Genomic DNA, 17964 nt, shown 5'->3' with positions numbered 1-17964 from the left:
TGCTGTGTAAGGATCTGCGACCTGGATCGCTGCCACTGGGAGGGGGAGGGGGCCGCTCCCCTAGTTCCACTGCTTCCCAGGGGTCCAGTCCACCCACCTTCATATGTATAGCTGCAGTCTCTCAGGCATCCTGTTGTGCTGTGTAAGGAATCCTCTGTTGGTTAATGGATGTCTGTTTAGTTGTAACTTAGAGGGGAGAGACAAAGGGAACAACTCACTCTGCCATGATGCTGACATCACTCCTATTTTTGCTTTCTTGAGATAAATTGGACTTCACCAAATGTATTTTTTAAAATATACTGTTGATACATTAGCTAATATTTTATTTGGAATTTTTGTGTGTGTGTGTGTGAGGAAGATTAGCCATGAGCTAACATCTATTGCCAATCCTCCTCTTTTGGCTGAGGAAGATTGGCCCTGGGCTAACATCCGTGCCCATCTTCCTCTACTTTATATGGGACGCCGCCACAGCATGGCTTGACAAGCGGTGCATCCGTCCGCGCCCTGGATCGAACCTGCAAACCCTGGGCCGCTGAAGCAGAGCGTGTGAACTTAACCACTACACGACAGAGCCAGCCCCTTGTTTGGAATTTTTTGCATCTACATTTCATAAGTGAAATGAGTCTAAATTTTATTTTCTTAGAGTTGTCTATTTGGTTTTAGAATCAAGTTTTTACTAGCCTAATAGAATAAACTGAGTAATCATCATTCTTTTTCTAATGACTGGAAGCAATTTGATAAGGTAGTTATTTACTGTTTCTTGGAAGTTTGGTAGAATTCACCTATAAAATCATTGAGGCTTTAGTTTTTTGCTAGAGAAAAATCTTTCGCTACCATAGCCATTTTATATTTTTCTTGGAATTTTTTCACTTCATGTAGTTTTTATTCTTTATTACTGTATTGTTTGTAATAGTTTCATTTAAAAAATTTTTGGTTACATTGTTTTCCTTTTTCATTCTGCATTTTGTTCATTTTCCTCTTTTTTCCCTTTTTTTTCCTGATCAGGCTTGTCAAAGATCTACTACCTTTTAAAGAATCAAATCTAGTTTTGTTCATCTTTTCTATTGGGGTTTTTTGGTGTGTGTATGTGTGAGGGAGGATTCTCTGCTTATTAATTTCTGGTCTTTGTCTTCCTTGTTTATTTATTCTTCTCCTTTTCTCATTGCATTGAATTCTTAGTTTATTTTTAACCTTTCTCATTTCATGATAAATTACTTAAAGCTATACATTTCCTTAGTTCTGCTTTAGCTGTGTCCCACAGATTTTCATTTGTTATGTTTTTATCATTCACTTTTAAATATTTCTTAATTTTATTTATGATTTCCTTTTAACCCAAGGCTAATTTAATAATATGCTATTTGGCTTCCCAATGTATGCTAATTTTTGGCTATTATTTTGTTATTAATTTCTAATGTCATTGTATTATGGCTGGAGAATGTAGACTGTGTGATATTGAGCCTTTGGAATTTATCGAGGCTTTCTTAAACAGTTTTATTTATTTTTTTGTGAGGAAGATCAGCCCTGAGCTAACATCCATGCTAATCCTCTTCTTTTTGCTGAGGAAGACCGGCTCTGAGCTATCATCTATTGCCAATCCTCCTCCTTTTTTTTTTCCCCCAAAGCCCCAGTAGATAGTTGTATGTCATAGTTGCACATCCTTCTAGTTGCTGTATGTGGGATGTGGCCTCAGCATGGCCGGAGAAGTGGTGCGTCGGTGCGCGCCCGGGATCTGAACCCGGACCGCCAGTAGTGGAGCGTGCGCACTTAACCGCTAAGCCATGGGCCGGCCCTATCGAGGCTTTCTTTATAGCCATTATCATGGTGTCTTTTTGGAAGTGTTCTGTTTGGTGTCTTGAATGATTATATGTTCTCTATTTGTTGGATATAGAGTTCTACTCTGTATATCTAATAGCTTGAGCTTTTTAGTTATGCTGTGCAAGTGTTCAGTATCTACTCATTTTTGTGTTTTGTTCTTTTTGTCTGCTTGATCGATGAATTTATAACTAGAGTGTTAAAATATCCATGTGTTCTTTTTCTCTCTGCAGTTTTGCTACAAGCAAGCACATCAAGCAAGATATATTTTCCAACTGTGTTGTAAAATTCATATGCGTCTATGATGGGTATATCTTCTTGTCTTATTGTTCTTTGTCACTTAATTCTATTTTGTCAGATATTGTGAATGCTACCCCGGCTTTGTTTTGGTTTATATTTGCCTACTATATCTTTTCTATCCTTTTATTTTCAACTTATTTATGTCTATTTTAAATATATCTCTTCTAGACTAAATATTGTTGAGCATTTTGTTTTAATCCAGTCTGTAAGTCTGTCCTTTAATTGGTAAGTAAAATTCATGTGCATGTATTGTAATTACTCTTATATTGGAACTTATTTCTGGCATTTCATTTTATACTTTCCATTTATGGCACTGTCTTTTTGCTTTTTTGTTTTTTTCCTTTCCTGCTTTCCAATGGATAGATCAAGTTTTCTCCTGCTTTATAGAAAGTTATGTATTCTATTTTCTTGCCCTTTAAGATCTAACCATGTTATTTACTCCTATTGACTTTTTTTTTTACTTTTTTTTTCAAATTTGTAAATAATTTATTTTTTTTAAAGCAACAACCACTTTATTTATTTATTTATTTTTTAATTTTTTGTTTATTGCAGTAACATTGGTTTATAACATTGTATAAATTTCAGGTGTACATCATTATACTTCTATTTCTGTATAGATTACATCATGTTCACCACGCAAATACTAATTACAACCCATCACCACACACATGTGCCAAATTATCCCTTTCGCCTTCCTCCCTCCCCCTTCCCCTCTGGTAACCACCAATCCAATCTCTGTCTCTATGTGTTTGTTTATTGTTGTTATTATCTACTACTTAATGAAGGAAATTATACGGTGTTTGACCTTCTCCCTCTGACTTATTTCACTTTGCATAATGCCCTCAATGTCCATCCATGTTGTCACAAATGGCTGGATTTCATCGTTTCTTATGGCTGAGTAGTATTCCATTGTGTATATATACCACATCTTCTTTATCCATTCATCCCTTGATGGGCACTTAGGTTGCTTCCAAGTCTTGGCTATTGTGAATAAAGCTGCAGTGAACCACTATGGAAAACAGTATGGAGATTCCTCAAAAAATCAAGGATAGAACTACCATATGATCCAGCTATTCCACTGCTGGGTATTTATCCAAAGAACTTGAAAACACCAATGCATAAAGATACATGCACCCCTATTGACTTTTTACACATACAATGACTGCAGCTTCTTCCAACAAGATAAGTACCTCAGCGGGCTCTTATGTCCTATTTATCTTCCACCCACACCTACCCCATCATGGTAATATCATCTAGAATTTTAATCCTTCCTAGAATTCATGTTTCCCTCTCACTTTTATAGTTTCTCCAGGGCTGGTTTAGGAAAAGGAAACACAGATTATTAGTTTGCTACCTTGGCAGGAACTTGAAATCCTCAAAGAAATTTTGTAGCAAATTAACAGTGTTTATCTCGCTTTGAATTATCCCACTTTAATCACAGGTGGTGAGTTGATAACTTAATCAATAATTTTTCCCTATATAACAGGTAGAAAATGTGAAATTACTGGATCGTTATGTGGGTAAGAAACCAGCTAATGGGATTCTATATCTTACTGCAACCCACCTGATCTATGCGGAGGCTTCTGGTGCAGCCCGGAAAGAAACATGGGTATGTTCAAGAGAACAAATATCAAATGGTCTTGAAGAGTTGTATATATATGCTTTCTAATATGATAGTTTCTTGAAATTTCAAGTAACAGTTAAATTGCTGTAAAACCTTTTCTTCAAAGAACCTATCGTAGGGGTCTTTTCATAGATCAAATCATGTTACTCCTCATCCCTCAAGTTATTGACTAAAGTCATCTTAGTCATTTTAAACTACGTGGAACTTTTCCTCAATATTCTTAGGTAGAGTAGTCTCTGCTCATTTTCTGAGCCTAGTTTTTAAGCATCCTGAAGTAATTTAAAGCCTTGCTACCCATAAAATGTGGTCCAAAGAACCAGCAGCGTCTGTATCACCTGGGAGCTTGTTAAAAATGCAGAGTCTCATACCTAAAATTTTAAATTTCTAAAAAGCTCTCAGGTGATGCTAATAGCCCATGGACTGCACCTTGGGTATCAATATTTTAGACCATCTGTAAGACAGGGTGTGTTTTGTGTGTGTGTGTGTTTCTTGTTACACCTTTAAACAATATTTACTAATTAGTTTAGCACCTCTAACATTACTTTATGCCTTCACCATCCTAAAGTAGCACCATTTAATCTTAACTTGATCATTAGCCATTTATGCTTAGACTTCTTTATTTATAACAAGTACAACATGCTTTTGGTATACAACATAGCATAGTGATTAAGATCACAGGCTCTAGAGCCAGTCTGCTCAGGGCAAAATCCCAGCTTCAACATTTACTACCTTTGTAACCTTGGGCAACTTATTTAACTTCTCTGTCTCTCACTTCCCTCATCTATAAAATAGGGATAATAATAATATTTATTATGAGAATTAAAAAGTTAATGTTAAGTATTTAAAACAGTGCCCGGCACATGATAAATACTATTATAATAGTATTCAAGTATAAGTTTAAGTATAAAATAGATTAAACAATATACATATGAAAGAAGTATTTTAATATTTCCTTTTTAAAATACCATGAGCTTTCCCCATATGAGATTGTATCTCGCTCCCTTTGGTGTGATGAAAGGAATGCCAAAAGAGGAATCAGGAGAGCTGGTGCTCACTAGACTCAGCTATGCACTAACTGGCTATATGCCCTCGGGCGAGTGACTCTTGCTCTCTGAGCTTCAATTTCCTCATCTGTAAAATGAGGTTGTTAGATTATATAATTTTGTCAAGACTCTTCCATTTCTAACAGTTTAGGAACCAGTTCTTTAGTACTGTGTCATGAGCCTTTCTCATTTCTACTTGCATTTATAGACAGTACACATGTCCCCAGATTTGTTCCTCCTAGGTATTATTTCAAACCCAGCAGACTAGATCTGGAAGGGAAAACATATGTTAATTATTTTACATGTCAAAGGAGGCTTATTTACCCAATTAGTAGTATTAATGAAGTTCTTCATAGCCTTAGCCTGCTTCACTTTCACCCTCATCCAAATTCACCAGTGTTTTGCCTGGCGCCTGATCTTGATGATCAGTGTTTTACTACTCAAACACAGATCTCCCATGTTGATCAACAGGGCTTTGATTTTCTTGAAATTTGATATATTGATTCTTATTACATTATAATTTGTGGCCCCTCCAAAGCTGCCATGGCAGCAATTGAGTTTGACAAAATAGTTAAGACGGAAATTAAGATGGAAAATCCCTGCTAGGAATTTGTGAATGGTCCCCACACCTGCCCCGTTCTTAGATGGTGGATATGATTGAAAGGTTTTCCTGGAAGAGATGTCTTTTCCAAATAAATTGGGGCTGGAGCATGGAGTATATGGAGTGGAAGAAAAGAAAAGACAATGATGGTTAGAAGGCCATTCCAGGCACAAGACAGGGAGTCCAAAGAATGAAAAGAGTGTATCCAGATTCTAGCTGCAGGAAACATCAGAGACACAGTAGGAGAACATCAAAGATTAAAATGCAAAACCATGATTCCATGGCTTTTTGAATCTATAAAGAGAGAACTGTTTTATTTGGATACAGTTTCTTTTACCAGTTCCTTTCCATGCATTTCTTTTTTGCTGGCATAAACATGAGCAGGAGTGATGAGATTAAAGATTTAATCATCCTTCATTCTTTGCTTTACTGTCACTAGAGTCTAAAATGTGGGAGAGAAATTTTTCCCCTAATATTTCTAGCTAAATCCTAATTCCAGGACTAGAGTTTTTAGAATTGCTAGAGAATGAACCCTGGACTTGAAGTTAGACTGCTGTGGTTGAAATCCTGTTTGTGCCACTTCTTGACTATGTGACTTCTGATGAGGAATGCCCTTCTCAGAGCTTTGGTTTCTTTATTCCTGAAATGAGACTTCAATGGGTTATTACAGGGATCATAGACCACCTTGTGAGCAATAAAACAGAATACCAATTAATAATAATTTTACTTAGTAATTTGGTAGAACAAAAGGAAGTTCTGTTTTCCTCTGTGACAATTATTCTACTATGATTGTAAACTCCACCACTGCATGCTAGAAGCCATCTATCCTGAGCCAGTTTACCACAATTGCCCCACAAACCTGTTAATCTTATATCCCTAAGGAGAGAGAAGTTTTATAACACTGCAGTTTGCTTCTCATTGCTTTACCACTATTTACTTCTGTTTGAGAGAAACCCAGTTGTGCCTTACAAAACATGGTTGTACGCTGTAGATGTAATCACATCTCCGGCCATGGTGTTACCATTACTGAGAGTCAGGCACACTGATAGTGATAGAACTAGTGCATGTCTGTGAATTTATTTTGCTTCTTTTCTGTTTTGTAGATTGCACTGCATCACATTGCCACTGTGGAGAAGTTGCCAATCACTAGCCTGGGCTCTCCCCTGATCCTCCACTGCAAGAACTTCCGGGTGGCACACTTTGTTTTAGACTCTGACGTTGTGTGCCATGAGGTTTATATTTCACTGCTCAAGCTTTCTCAACCAGGTAGTTATGATAGTATTTTTATCTAAAACCATTTTAATTTTTTTTCCTCAGAATGGCATAAAGGAAAGATCATGGGCTATGGAATTAAACAGCACAGTTTGGATCTGGGCTCTGCCACTTACCAACTCCATGGTATTTAGGCAAATAAACCACTGAGCTCAGCTTCTTCACCTGTAAAAGTAGTGATAGTATAAGCTCCCCATGGGGGTTGTTTTGAAGCTTAAATGCATTCGTGCATTTTACTCTGTACTTGGTTTATAGTAGATGTTTAATAGATGTTATTTCCTTCTCTCTCCTTCCCTCCTTTTATGTATCAACTTGTAAATTTTTTATCAGTCCAGGAAGGAAGACTGCTGTGGAGCAAAATTTGTCTCCTGTTGTCCTGCAATCTTTATGTTTGGCCCGCTGTTCCAACCTCTACCTTCAGTTCCAACTAGAAGACTAGGGCAGCTCATCAGACTCCTTAATAATGCAGTTATCCCTGCCTCCTTCAGCCTCACCCTCTCATCCCCCAGCCCTACCTCTAGGTGACTAACCCATCAGCTTCCTCTGATTTTAGTCTGTAGAATTTCCATGCTCTTACATTTCCCCTCCCATTTTCTTCCACCCTTTCCCTAGAATAATTCCTCAGAATTTGCTGGTATTTTATTGACAGAGGTTACCTGTCAGCCAGTCCAACACTTTAGAAGGCTCTGGCAGACTCCATCCATCTCTGGAAAAGTTGTTGCCACATAAATTGGTCAAATAAATTATTGATTGCATGTTGCATCTTGTGAAGAAAGGAAGTGGGGTTGACAGGAAGAAGAGAAGAAATGGCCATTTATCAGCCAGAAGCAGGCATTGGCCTCACAAGTATAATACAAGAACACTGTTAATGTTTTGCGAAATGTTACAACAGTGCGATTAGGACATTGAAGTTCAGTTAAAAACTTTTGGTAAGGACCACATTCCCACATGTGAAACCTTGAAGCTTCAGTTCAGTCCATTATCCAGCAGTTCTCAGGGAGCCAGGAAGAATGTTCCTGATTTTTATTGGTATCACAAAATATTAAAACATTTTTAAAAGAAGACTCTGAAGCAATATGTCAGTTCTTATTCCTTACATAAAGTCAACCTTGTACACAAATCACTATCCTTTTCTGGGGCTGTTTGACAAACATTCCCTTTGGGAGAAGGAAATCTAGCCTCTTTTTTTTTTTTTTCGGTTGAGGAAGATTCACCCTAAGCTAACATCTGTTGCCAACCTTCCTCTTTTTGCTTGAGGAAAATTCACCCTGAGCTAACACCTGTGCCAATCTTCCTCTATTTTGTACGTGGGTTGCCGCCACAGCATGGCTGATGAGTGGTGTAGGTCCACACTCGGGATCCAAACCTGTGAACCCAGGCTGCCAAAGCAGATCGCACTGTACTTAATCACTACACCACGGGGCCAGCCCCTCTTGCCTCTTCTTTTGCATTATTTGATGTTCTTGAAGTTTTACTCATTATTACTTTGTTTCCATGCCTATCTCTCTTTTCCAGCATTACCTGAAGATCTGTATGCTTTTTCTTATAATCCCAAATCCTCAAGAGGGATGAGGGAAAATGGATGGAAACTGATTGACCCAATATCAGACTTTGGGCGTATGGGAATACCCAATAGGTACTGGACCATAACAGATGGGAACAAAAACTATGAGGTAATTTTGTCATTGTTGCTTTCCTTTTGGTCCATTTAATTAAAACAGAAGAATATCAGAAAACAAGGTTTTGGAAAAAGAAAAATAATCTTTCATAATCTCTCCTTTTCATTCAACATTCAGCCATTCAACAAGCATTTATTAAGTATCTACTGCACTCAAGACACTGAGACAGAGTTCTCATAGTCTAAAGCATAGGGTGCTATGGGAGCATAGATGAAGTATGTGGACTTCAGTCTGGATAGCCAGAAACAGCTTGATGCTTTGGGGAATAGCCTGAAGAAGGAAATCTATCCTAATTTATACAGAGAGAGAAGGAAGGAGGTCAGGAAGTGAAGCCAGATCATGAAGGGCTTCATGGCCAAATTAAGGAATTTGAACATTATCCTGAAGACAGTTAGGAGCCACTAGAGTATTATAAGCTGGAAAAGAATGTGAATGTATTTTTATTTTAGAAAATAACTTTGGTATTGGTGTGGAGAATTGGTTTTCTGGGGCTAAGAATGCAGGAGAATGATATGAGAACCTGAGCTAAGGCAATGGCTATGGAAGGAGAGGGGGAGATGGTTTTAAGAGATATTGCCGGAACCTGGTGACAGATTAATGTGGCTAGGAGAAAAAGGGAAGTTTAGTATGCATCCCAGGTTTCCTGGTTTCTGGCTTAGGTAACCTAGTAGGTAATAGGTATGTTAGCCAAGATGTAAAGAGCACAAGAAGCGGGAATGTCAGTGTCTGTGGTTTTAGACTTGAGTTCAAGGTGATTAAAATGATATTGAGTATTTGATAGCAAGTGTTTGAGTCTGGATCTCAAGAAGGAGCTCTGGGAATGTGTTGGGGGTCCCCAAGACCACCTCTCAGATTCAGTGATTCACTAGAAGAACTCACAGGAGTTGGCATATAGTTGTACTTGTGCCTGTGATTTATTGCAGCGAAAAGATACAAAGCAAAATCAGCAAAGGGAAAAGGGGCGAATTCTGGAGAAAACCGGGCACAAGCTTCAGAGTCCTCTCCCAGAGGAGTGACATAAGACATGCTTAATTCCTGTAGCAGCAAATTGTGACAACATGTAGAAAATTTTATCTACTAGGGAAGCTCATTGGAGAATCAGTGCCTAGGATTTTTGTTGGGGCTGGTCACATAGGCACTCTGTCTAGTGTATATCAAAGTTCCAGATGCCCAGAAGGAAAGCAAGTGTTCAGCATAAACTGCATTATTTGTACAAACAGTTTAGGCACAGTGAGTCACTCTTATCAGTTAGGGAATGGTGGGAACACTTCCAAAATCCAAGTTCCCAGGTACCATCCAAGGGCCAACTTGGAAAGCAGGCCTGTCTAAGGATAAGCAGTCAGGCCTGCTATGATAACTTTTCTGCATAGGGAGTCATTGGTGTTTAAGTGGTATCTCTGAATTGTTGGATCTTTATTTCCAGGTTTTACTATCATAAAAAGACAGTAGTTGTAATGGCTTTCTGGTAACACAGTTTTGAATATCCACTTGATATGAGCATTGATGAGCTGTCACTTAGCAGGACCATCTGTGAGGTGGCTTGTTAGGATCATACTTGACAAGAATGAGTAGAGATCAGGTGAATTCTTTCCAGTTCAAATATGTGTTTAAGTCCCCCAAATGAGGACTGAAATGTCTATGTTGGCACCTTAGATGCATGTAGCCCTCTGAGTTGAAAGGGAAGCTCCACTTATTTCTCTTTGTATGACCAGCTAAGTCCAGGTAAAGGGATAGGTAGAGAACTTTTTCTCTTTCAAATGTTCAGCATTGTGAGGATATTGAATTTAATGAGTTATGCAGAACATTCTTGATCTGATCCACCTCTAACATTTTTTGCCTCTTCATTTTTTTATTTGATTCATTGTCAAATGTTTAAGGGTGTTCTTTGCTTACAATAGTGATTAGAATTATTTTGGCAATGTCAGGTCTATGCTGTTATAATATTCTGTCACTGTCTCTTTGGAAAGATATATCTTGGTAACCACTAAAAGCTGATAAATTTAAGAAAATTTATGTCTTTTTATAGAGTAAGTCACAACTAAAATGTCAACACCTCCACCTCCAGACTAGTGTTTTAAATGCCCTCAAGATGTGCATACTAGGAACCTAGTATGCATTTTAAGAAAGAGTAAATCATGTTTCCTCCTTTTCCACCTCTGCCTTACATTTGAGTCTGTTTGTTTTAATTTACTTGTTTACAATATACATTGTTCTGATAGGCAAATGTAGGAATTTCAGGGTAGGGTTATATGTGTGTTTCTACCTATAATGTTAGTTATTCTACAGGTACATTTTGTTCTTGTATGTCTCACTACCTTCCTTTCTAGAAAATAATAGTATACTTAGAAAATCTTTTACGTACCAAGGATATTTTTGTTCCTGTTTCTGAAGAATGAGTGATTCTAAATGATAAATATCAAACAGCTAATGTTTGAGTGATTGCTATTCCAACCTGTTGCTAGCAAGTGAAAAATGTAATAAAAAATTGATTTTATTTTCTTTTAGATATGCAGTACCTACCCTCCCGAAATAGTGGTTCCTAAATCTGTTACCTTGGGAACGGTAGTTGGAAGTTCGAAGTTCAGAAGTAAAGAACGTGTCCCTGTGCTCTCCTATCTCTACAAAGAGAACAATGTGAGTTAAGCAAACTTCTCTCATGAGAACTAAACGTGGCTCTAGAAGACCTGGGTTTAAGTCCCACCACTGCCACTTGCTAGCTATGTGACCTCAAGCAAGTTACTTCTCTGAACTTTAGTACTTCTGAGGGTTTTTTAAGTGGGTCACATGAGGGAAAAATATGTGTACTCTGTAAATTGGAAAGTGTTGTGCAGATGTTAAGTGACATTTTTAGTGTGTTCATTTGTTTCTTTCCTTCTCTGCAGGCTCCAGCTTGATGGGAAGTTGTTGAATGCAAGTTGTATGAGAAGATATTTGGGGACTGTAGCCTCCCACTAGAACATAGATGTCCTTGATTCTTTCTCACTACTTTTCGTATAATTTAAGGAAGAAGTGAAAAGCACTTAGCTCTTCTGTTTGAGTTCCCTTCCATAGGAAGGGATAATAGTTCTTGCCTCTTGTGGTCATTCTGAGATCTGGAGTTAGACAAATAGTCAAGTTCTCAAGTAGGCAACTATTCAAGTGCTAAAGAGTAGTGGGTGTCCTTGGGTTAAACTATCGAAGTAAGCAGACTCCTTAAAAAACAGAGTGTAATGCAGTCCATTAACTAATCATTGTCAGACATACCTGCTAAATAGCTATGTTGTTTTTATATTGAAGTGGCTTGAAACAGACCAGCCCTCCAATTTGGCATTAACTCCAGAAATGAGTGAACCCTGTTCTCTTAAGACACTAGATCTTTGTTGTATCTTGAGTTCTCCTGCCACTGCAAACCTCTGGTTTATATGGGAGATATTACTGGGACTATAAAAAGTGGGGCAGTTTCAGAAAATACTAGCCTAATACATATTGAGAATAGAATTTTATTAAGAAACCATTCAAGATATGATTTTCTTGTAGTCTGGATTTGTCAAGACTAGGTTGGGAATCTTAGCCATATAGAAGATAAAAAGACTATTCTGACCAGCAGTTTGTGGTAACACAACCAACATGCCCAGGGGAGGCAGGAGGCTGCGCCCAATGTTAGTGGAATGGCTGGGCTTCAGAGCTACATCTCTCCTTGCTTCACCATCCTGAATTGGTGCATCCTCTTCCTCTGCTCATTGAACCTGGGATCAAGGAGAAATTTTGACCACCTGTGTGTATGATCAGTCAACTGACACATTTTTTCCTTACAGGCTGCCATTTGCCGCTGTAGCCAGCCTCTGTCTGGATTTTACACTCGCTGCATAGATGATGAGCTCCTGCTAGAGGCTATTAGCCAAACGAACCCAGGGGGCCAGTTTATGTATGTTGTAGACACAAGACCAAAGGTATCTATCTATCAATGACCTCTTTGATATTCCTACTTCATTCATCTTGCAATCCCCTTCCCCACATGTTGAGCTTTACAGTATTACTGGGAAAGTTAGGTTTGTGTATATGGGCTTATAGTGTAAAATCATTTAGCAAGCCATTTGGAGTTCCTTTTATTGTAGCTTGTCACTATGAAGCAAGACTGTGAGAAGGTACTTTGAACAACCTAGCTTTGCCACCTCCTGTATTTGTGACATCTGAATTGACTGACCTGGAGGCTCTTTGACATTCCCTCATCTTTTTCACTAAATCTGCTCCTCAATCAAAATTTTCAGTATTCCTCTTTCGTGGTCTAAATTTACTATCAAAGTGCTTCAACTTAACACTGGAAACTTATTAATACCAACATATCTTTCTGTACATAATGTATTAAACCACAGTGGGTTAATAATACTTTGGTGTCTCCTGAAGGAGCAGGGTTCACGAATGTGACTGCTATATGATTAACAAAAATTCTTTGGCTCATATGGCAGTAATTTTTTAGCACCTAGCACTATTTGCTGATTAAGTTTTTTTCCAATTCAGTGAAGTGTGGTTTAAATCTTGGTCCCAGAAAATAAGAAAAGACCAGGAACGTAAGTTTGCCATGGATTTTAACATAGGCCTAGTGAAATCCTTTGATCTTTCCAAGAGCCAGATGCTATGTGATTTGTTACAGTGTGTTTTCCCAGGCTGTCCCTTTCAAAGGTGAATGTCACACAAAGGAGGGTCCTCAGATCAAGTTAAGTATCAGCCTAAACTCTCTGCATTAATTCCTTGACCTTCAACATTTTGTTTAGGTCTATAAGGTATTGTAGGAGAATTAATTGTGCCCCATGAGGGCAAGTAAAGGACAGAATACCTTTTCTTAAAGGCTCTCCTTTTCACAAACAGCCCTAGAAAGAAATAATTTTGCTTATACTTTGATGTGTGGAGTGTGGCTAACTGGAAGGTTTCATTGCTAACTAGTGATTGCCAAGTCAGTGATTTAGATCTAAGCCTAAACCAGGTAGTTGTGGCTTCAGAGCTGAGCAATTGGATGCAAACAAAACCAGATAGTGGCCTTAGACATCTGTCTTTCCTGTTTAGGGGATCTCTCATGGCTGTTCTCCAGACTTACTTAGGACTGACTGGGGTCAAGAGAGAAAATAATTTCCCTTTCTGCTTAGGCCCCATCCTTCAGTTTCTTAGAAGTTTACCGTCTTCCTTCAACCATGACGGCATCTGAAATTCTGGGATTGGAAAGAGTTTAATCAAATCTGTATCTTTCATCAAGATTAAATAATCTTAAAATGGTAAAGAGAAACAAACCAGCTTTTAAAAAAATAAGGATTAATGCCTTTTGACCAAACCCAAGACCAAAAAGCTCTCTTTTAACAGGTCCCTTTTTCCTCTTTCAGAAGGCCTAGAAACATCTAGCAACCCCTCTCTTCTGGATGGTTAGATCTATACTTTTAGTAGAAACTGTATTGTAGTGAAAAAAAATTACAGTCTTAGGAGTCAGACAAACCTAGGGTCAGATCCTGCCTTCAGCTCTTATCCATATTATCCTGGTTGAAATTGGTTCACCTCTCTGAGCCTGCTTTCTTATAGGAATAATAATAGTACCTATCTTGGGGGGGCTGTAGTGAGGATTAAATGAGATAATGTATGTAAGGGATCTAGCACAGTGTCTGGCACATACTAGGGGCTCAATAAATATTATATCTCTTCCCTACTTGAACATTAGGCTGCTAATATGTAGCTATTTCTCAGATCTGCCAGACATATTCTCAAAGAGTGTATACTGGTACAACATAAGTAGCTATCTGCAGTAGCTGGCCTTTCCAGTGCTGCCCAGACCTGTGTAGGGACTGCTGTAATTATTGTTTTGTTTTCTGAAACATCCATCAATCACAGAAAACTTCCTTGCTACTATGTGGCCGTTGCTTGCACCTTCACAGATGTTCCTTTGACATTTGTCATTAATTTAATGAAAGCTCAGTGACATTGTCTGTGTGGTAAGAGATCAAAATTACCATCACATTTCTCCCTTTAACAAGTATCTTACATTGTAAACAGAATATGTTGACATTTAGGCTTTTTTCCTCTGCATATGTAAACGTTAATAGTTTGTGCTTTTGAGGTTTTAATGGCATTCTTTTCTATTAATACAAAAACTACGCCCGGTCCACAAACATGCTCCTCCTGGCTTCTGAAATGCACAATACTAGAAGATGAGAAAACAGGCCCAGACAACAGAAAAACATTTAATTAGTAAGATGGTTATCATCATAGGTATCTTGGCTACTTTCTAGTTATTGTATTAATATCTCCTCTCTGCAAGTCTCATTTACTCTCTATCCCTTGCAACATTCTTCATATGACCTAGAAATATACTGATTACCACAAGCTGACCATACTGTTAAAACAGCTCTTGGTATCTCCATTTCAATTTTATCAGTGAGTGAAAGTCATTTATCTCAAGCAGTCATATTTGAGACATTTTTCTAGAATAGCTATTTAAAATTAATTGGCCCTGAAGTTCTTAGACTTCTTTCTGGAGCTTCTCAATTGTGAAGATTTTTGAACTTGCACGTTTCTCAGTATAAAGCCCTTTCAGCTGAGAAAACATTTGTTTGTGATAGGAAACTCAAAATTATTATTTGAGTTCTTCAGATCAGATATCCTCATAGCTGCCATATCCTTCAGTCTCTTAAGCAGGGTTTTAGTAATAACACAAAAACACTAAATCTCCCTCTCTTTCCCTATACTACTCTGTTACTTAAGATATCTGATCTAAACACTAGTGAAATGCTCTCCATTCCAGAATGTGGCCTGTCTGATTTAACTTCTTTTTAAATGGGTAAGATTTAAAACTGTTTAGAATGAGGCATTGATATTGATGAACGCTGTTCTTTTATCATCTTCCCTATCTGCTCTATTATGTCCTCAACTATTGCAGTTGAATGCCATGGCCAACCGAGCAGCTGGGAAGGGTTATGAAAACGAAGACAACTATGCCAACATTCGCTTCAGGTTCATGGGGATTGAGAACATCCATGTGATGCGGAGCAGCCTGCAGAAACTCTTGGAAGGTACAGGAATTTCACCTTGGCTAGGCCAGAGGCCATAGCTTTGCGTTATTATATACACAAAAAGCATGCCCGATTTGGGGTAGAATATAAAAGCAGCCAGGTGATCAGGGTCAGTAGGTGATAAGGTTTTTGTCTATAATATGAATCCAGCTTACATAGTACTGAATTATAGCAGTGTTGGTCTGACAGAGGAACTAAGATGTTCAGTTTCAAAACTTGGTGGAGTCCATCTGGGTTTAGTTGCTGTTGAAATCATTTCTCTCTATAGAATTACAGAGGCTGGTGTTCAGGGGTGAGTAGATCAACATAAGTATAAATGAATTTGGGATTCATTTCATCATCCTCAAGGTAAGAAATCACCTCATTTAATCTGCTCTAAGGAGTCAGTCTGATTTCATCACTGTGCTGATAAAGGGGGTGAATTTAGACTTCCAAGGAATAAAGCTGGTATCAGACAATTTGGGTCATCTGCCATCACTGCAAAATAATTGGAGTCAGAATGGGGTAAAGGTAAAATTGAGGCCTTACGGGACTTCTGAGTCTAGAACATTTCTCCCAAAGCCACTACCTAGGATTCCATGATGTGGTATGTCAACTCAGGAAGAAATAGTGAAAACCTGCCTTCTTTAGTGAATTCCCTGTTCTTCCTCTCTTCTTCAATTTTGTACTTATGCTATCTGTCAGGACCTCTCCCTTATACAACCCTTGTCAGATCCTGTCTCTTCAGTCTGCATCCCTTTTAGGATATTAGTGTTCCTCTTCCTTGGGTCTCTTCCTCTTTTCTTTTTGTCCCGGAATGTTCTACAGGAGTATAGGAGAAGGGGACTTTTTACAAATTTTTGAAGCAAAAGGTTGCCCTCTGCTGGATAACCAGTACAAAGTGCATGAAATTAACTGGTAATTTTTTTTCAACCTGTTGAGACAGCACAGGGCTGAAGGGAATTGGTAGGGGTGTGGGAGAAAAGATAGATGTTAATGGCCTGCAGAGTTAGGATGAATGAGTGGAATTAGGATGGGAATGAAATGTATTTTCTAATCAAAGGAAATGTGAGTGTTTCCCTGTGGTTGCTGACTCAGTCTTCTGGCTTTCTTCTTCAGAGATTTCTGTGGGCTTTGGGGAGGGTTCTACAACTCAAGAAAGCAGAGACCCAAGCTGGGAGATGTGGTAGGCTCTAGCCCTAGTCCTGTCTCTGACTCACTGTGTGGTTTCCAACTAATCATTTATCCTTTCTGTGCCTCAGCTTCCTCATTTACAAAATGGGGATCCACTTTGTCTCCTTTCTTGGTGAATAAACTGAGGTGATTGTGAATTTCAATCTTTGCTTCCTTTTCTACCTTAGTTTGTGAATTGAAAACTCCAACAATGAGTGAATTTCTTAGCGGCCTGGAGAGCTCAGGGTGGTTGAGACACATTAAAGCTATTATGGATGCTGGAATTTTCATTGCAAAGGTAATAACCAGGACTTTTAAGAACTTGCACTGACTTTAATTATGGGATCTCTTGAGGTAGCAGCGTACCATGGTGGAAAGATTGTTGAAAAGAAACCTAGTTTCTAGAATCAACTCTGCTACTAATTTACTGTGTGCCTTGATGAATCTCTTCCCTTCTCTGGGCCTCAGTTTCTCCATCTGTAAAAGAATGTGATTGGACTAGAATCTAATGGTATAACTTTTGTGGGGCCCACAGAACTCTTTAAGAATATGACTGACCCTCTCCCTCTGGAAAAATGTACATATGGATATACATATAGAAAATGGACCTTAATTTCACAGGGCCCACAGACCTGTGGACCTCAGGTTAAAAACTCGTAGATGATCTCTAATGGTCCTTCCAGCTCAAATACTCTCTGATGTGTTTTTATGTTGATTCTAAGATATCAAGTGGAAGTAAGAATGGGTGTAAAATAAATGCAGAGCTTGTGTGTCTCTGGGTTTTCAGAGCTCCGAGTATAAAGCAGACCTTTTTGACTTCGTTGTATAGGTCTGCCTCTGAATGCAGTATAGGCAGGCTGCATTTATGCTGACTCACTTATTTTCTGACCGCTGGAACCCTGGCCTTTGTATCATTTGCTAGGTGATGTAAAAAAAAAAAAGAAAAGAAATTTGGAGTGTACATTTTCTCATTTTGATGTTTTGTTTATATATATTCCTACATGAGAACGCTCCCTTTTCACCCCACGCCCATTAAAAGTAAAGAAAAGGAGAGAATGACTTTTCACTCCTGCTTCAACCTTCTTGGTTGAAGATAATAAGTTATATAACCTCTGGCTTAAAAGGTTTGAACAATGTGTGTAATTAACTGCCTTAAATATCCAGCCCTAGTGCTTTTCACTTTCCTAGTCCTGTTGCCTACATTTTTCATTGTAATTTGTTCATTAATGTTTACTATGTGACCTACTTGGTTGTTTCAAGCCCATTGTTCTAACGATCCTTCATACTGTTCCTTTTTTACATGTCCTACACCCATACATCTGTATTCCCTTTCTGAAACTGACTTCATTAAACTAAAGAGAGTGAGGATGTAGAAGAGGGATAGATTTGATAGGCAGTACAACTTCATAAATATTGGTTGAATTAAAATGAGTGAATGAAAAAGATAGACTTG

At 38.3% G+C, this 17964-nt stretch overlaps 1 protein-coding gene across 2 annotated transcripts in view; it reads left to right on the top strand.

The window, feature by feature from the left end:
- The window catches only part of MTMR8 (myotubularin related protein 8), a 152252-nt gene that overhangs the window by 59037 nt on the left and 75251 nt on the right, over window positions 1-17964 (top strand). The window contains exons 2-9 of one of the 2 annotated variants that reach the window (XM_058536019.1): window positions 3599-3721; window positions 6484-6646; window positions 8168-8325; window positions 10837-10965; window positions 12126-12260; window positions 15227-15359; window positions 15628-15651; window positions 16700-16809. In XM_058536019.1, the coding sequence (XP_058392002.1) occupies window positions 3599-3721; window positions 6484-6646; window positions 8168-8325; window positions 10837-10965; window positions 12126-12260; window positions 15227-15359; window positions 15628-15651; window positions 16700-16809 (975 nt within the window). The remainder of the gene's footprint in view (window positions 1-3598; window positions 3722-6483; window positions 6647-8167; window positions 8326-10836; window positions 10966-12125; window positions 12261-15226; window positions 15360-15627; window positions 15652-16699; window positions 16810-17964) is intronic. The other variant, XM_058536020.1, reaches the window with a different exon arrangement.

The sequence above is a fragment of the Diceros bicornis genome, chromosome X (assembly GCF_020826845.1).
Source record: "Diceros bicornis minor isolate mBicDic1 chromosome X, mDicBic1.mat.cur, whole genome shotgun sequence".
NCBI classification, from domain to species: Eukaryota; Metazoa; Chordata; class Mammalia; order Perissodactyla; family Rhinocerotidae; genus Diceros; species Diceros bicornis.
Note: the sequence above shows the minus strand (reverse complement) of the source record. Positions and strands in the feature narration are given on the sequence as shown.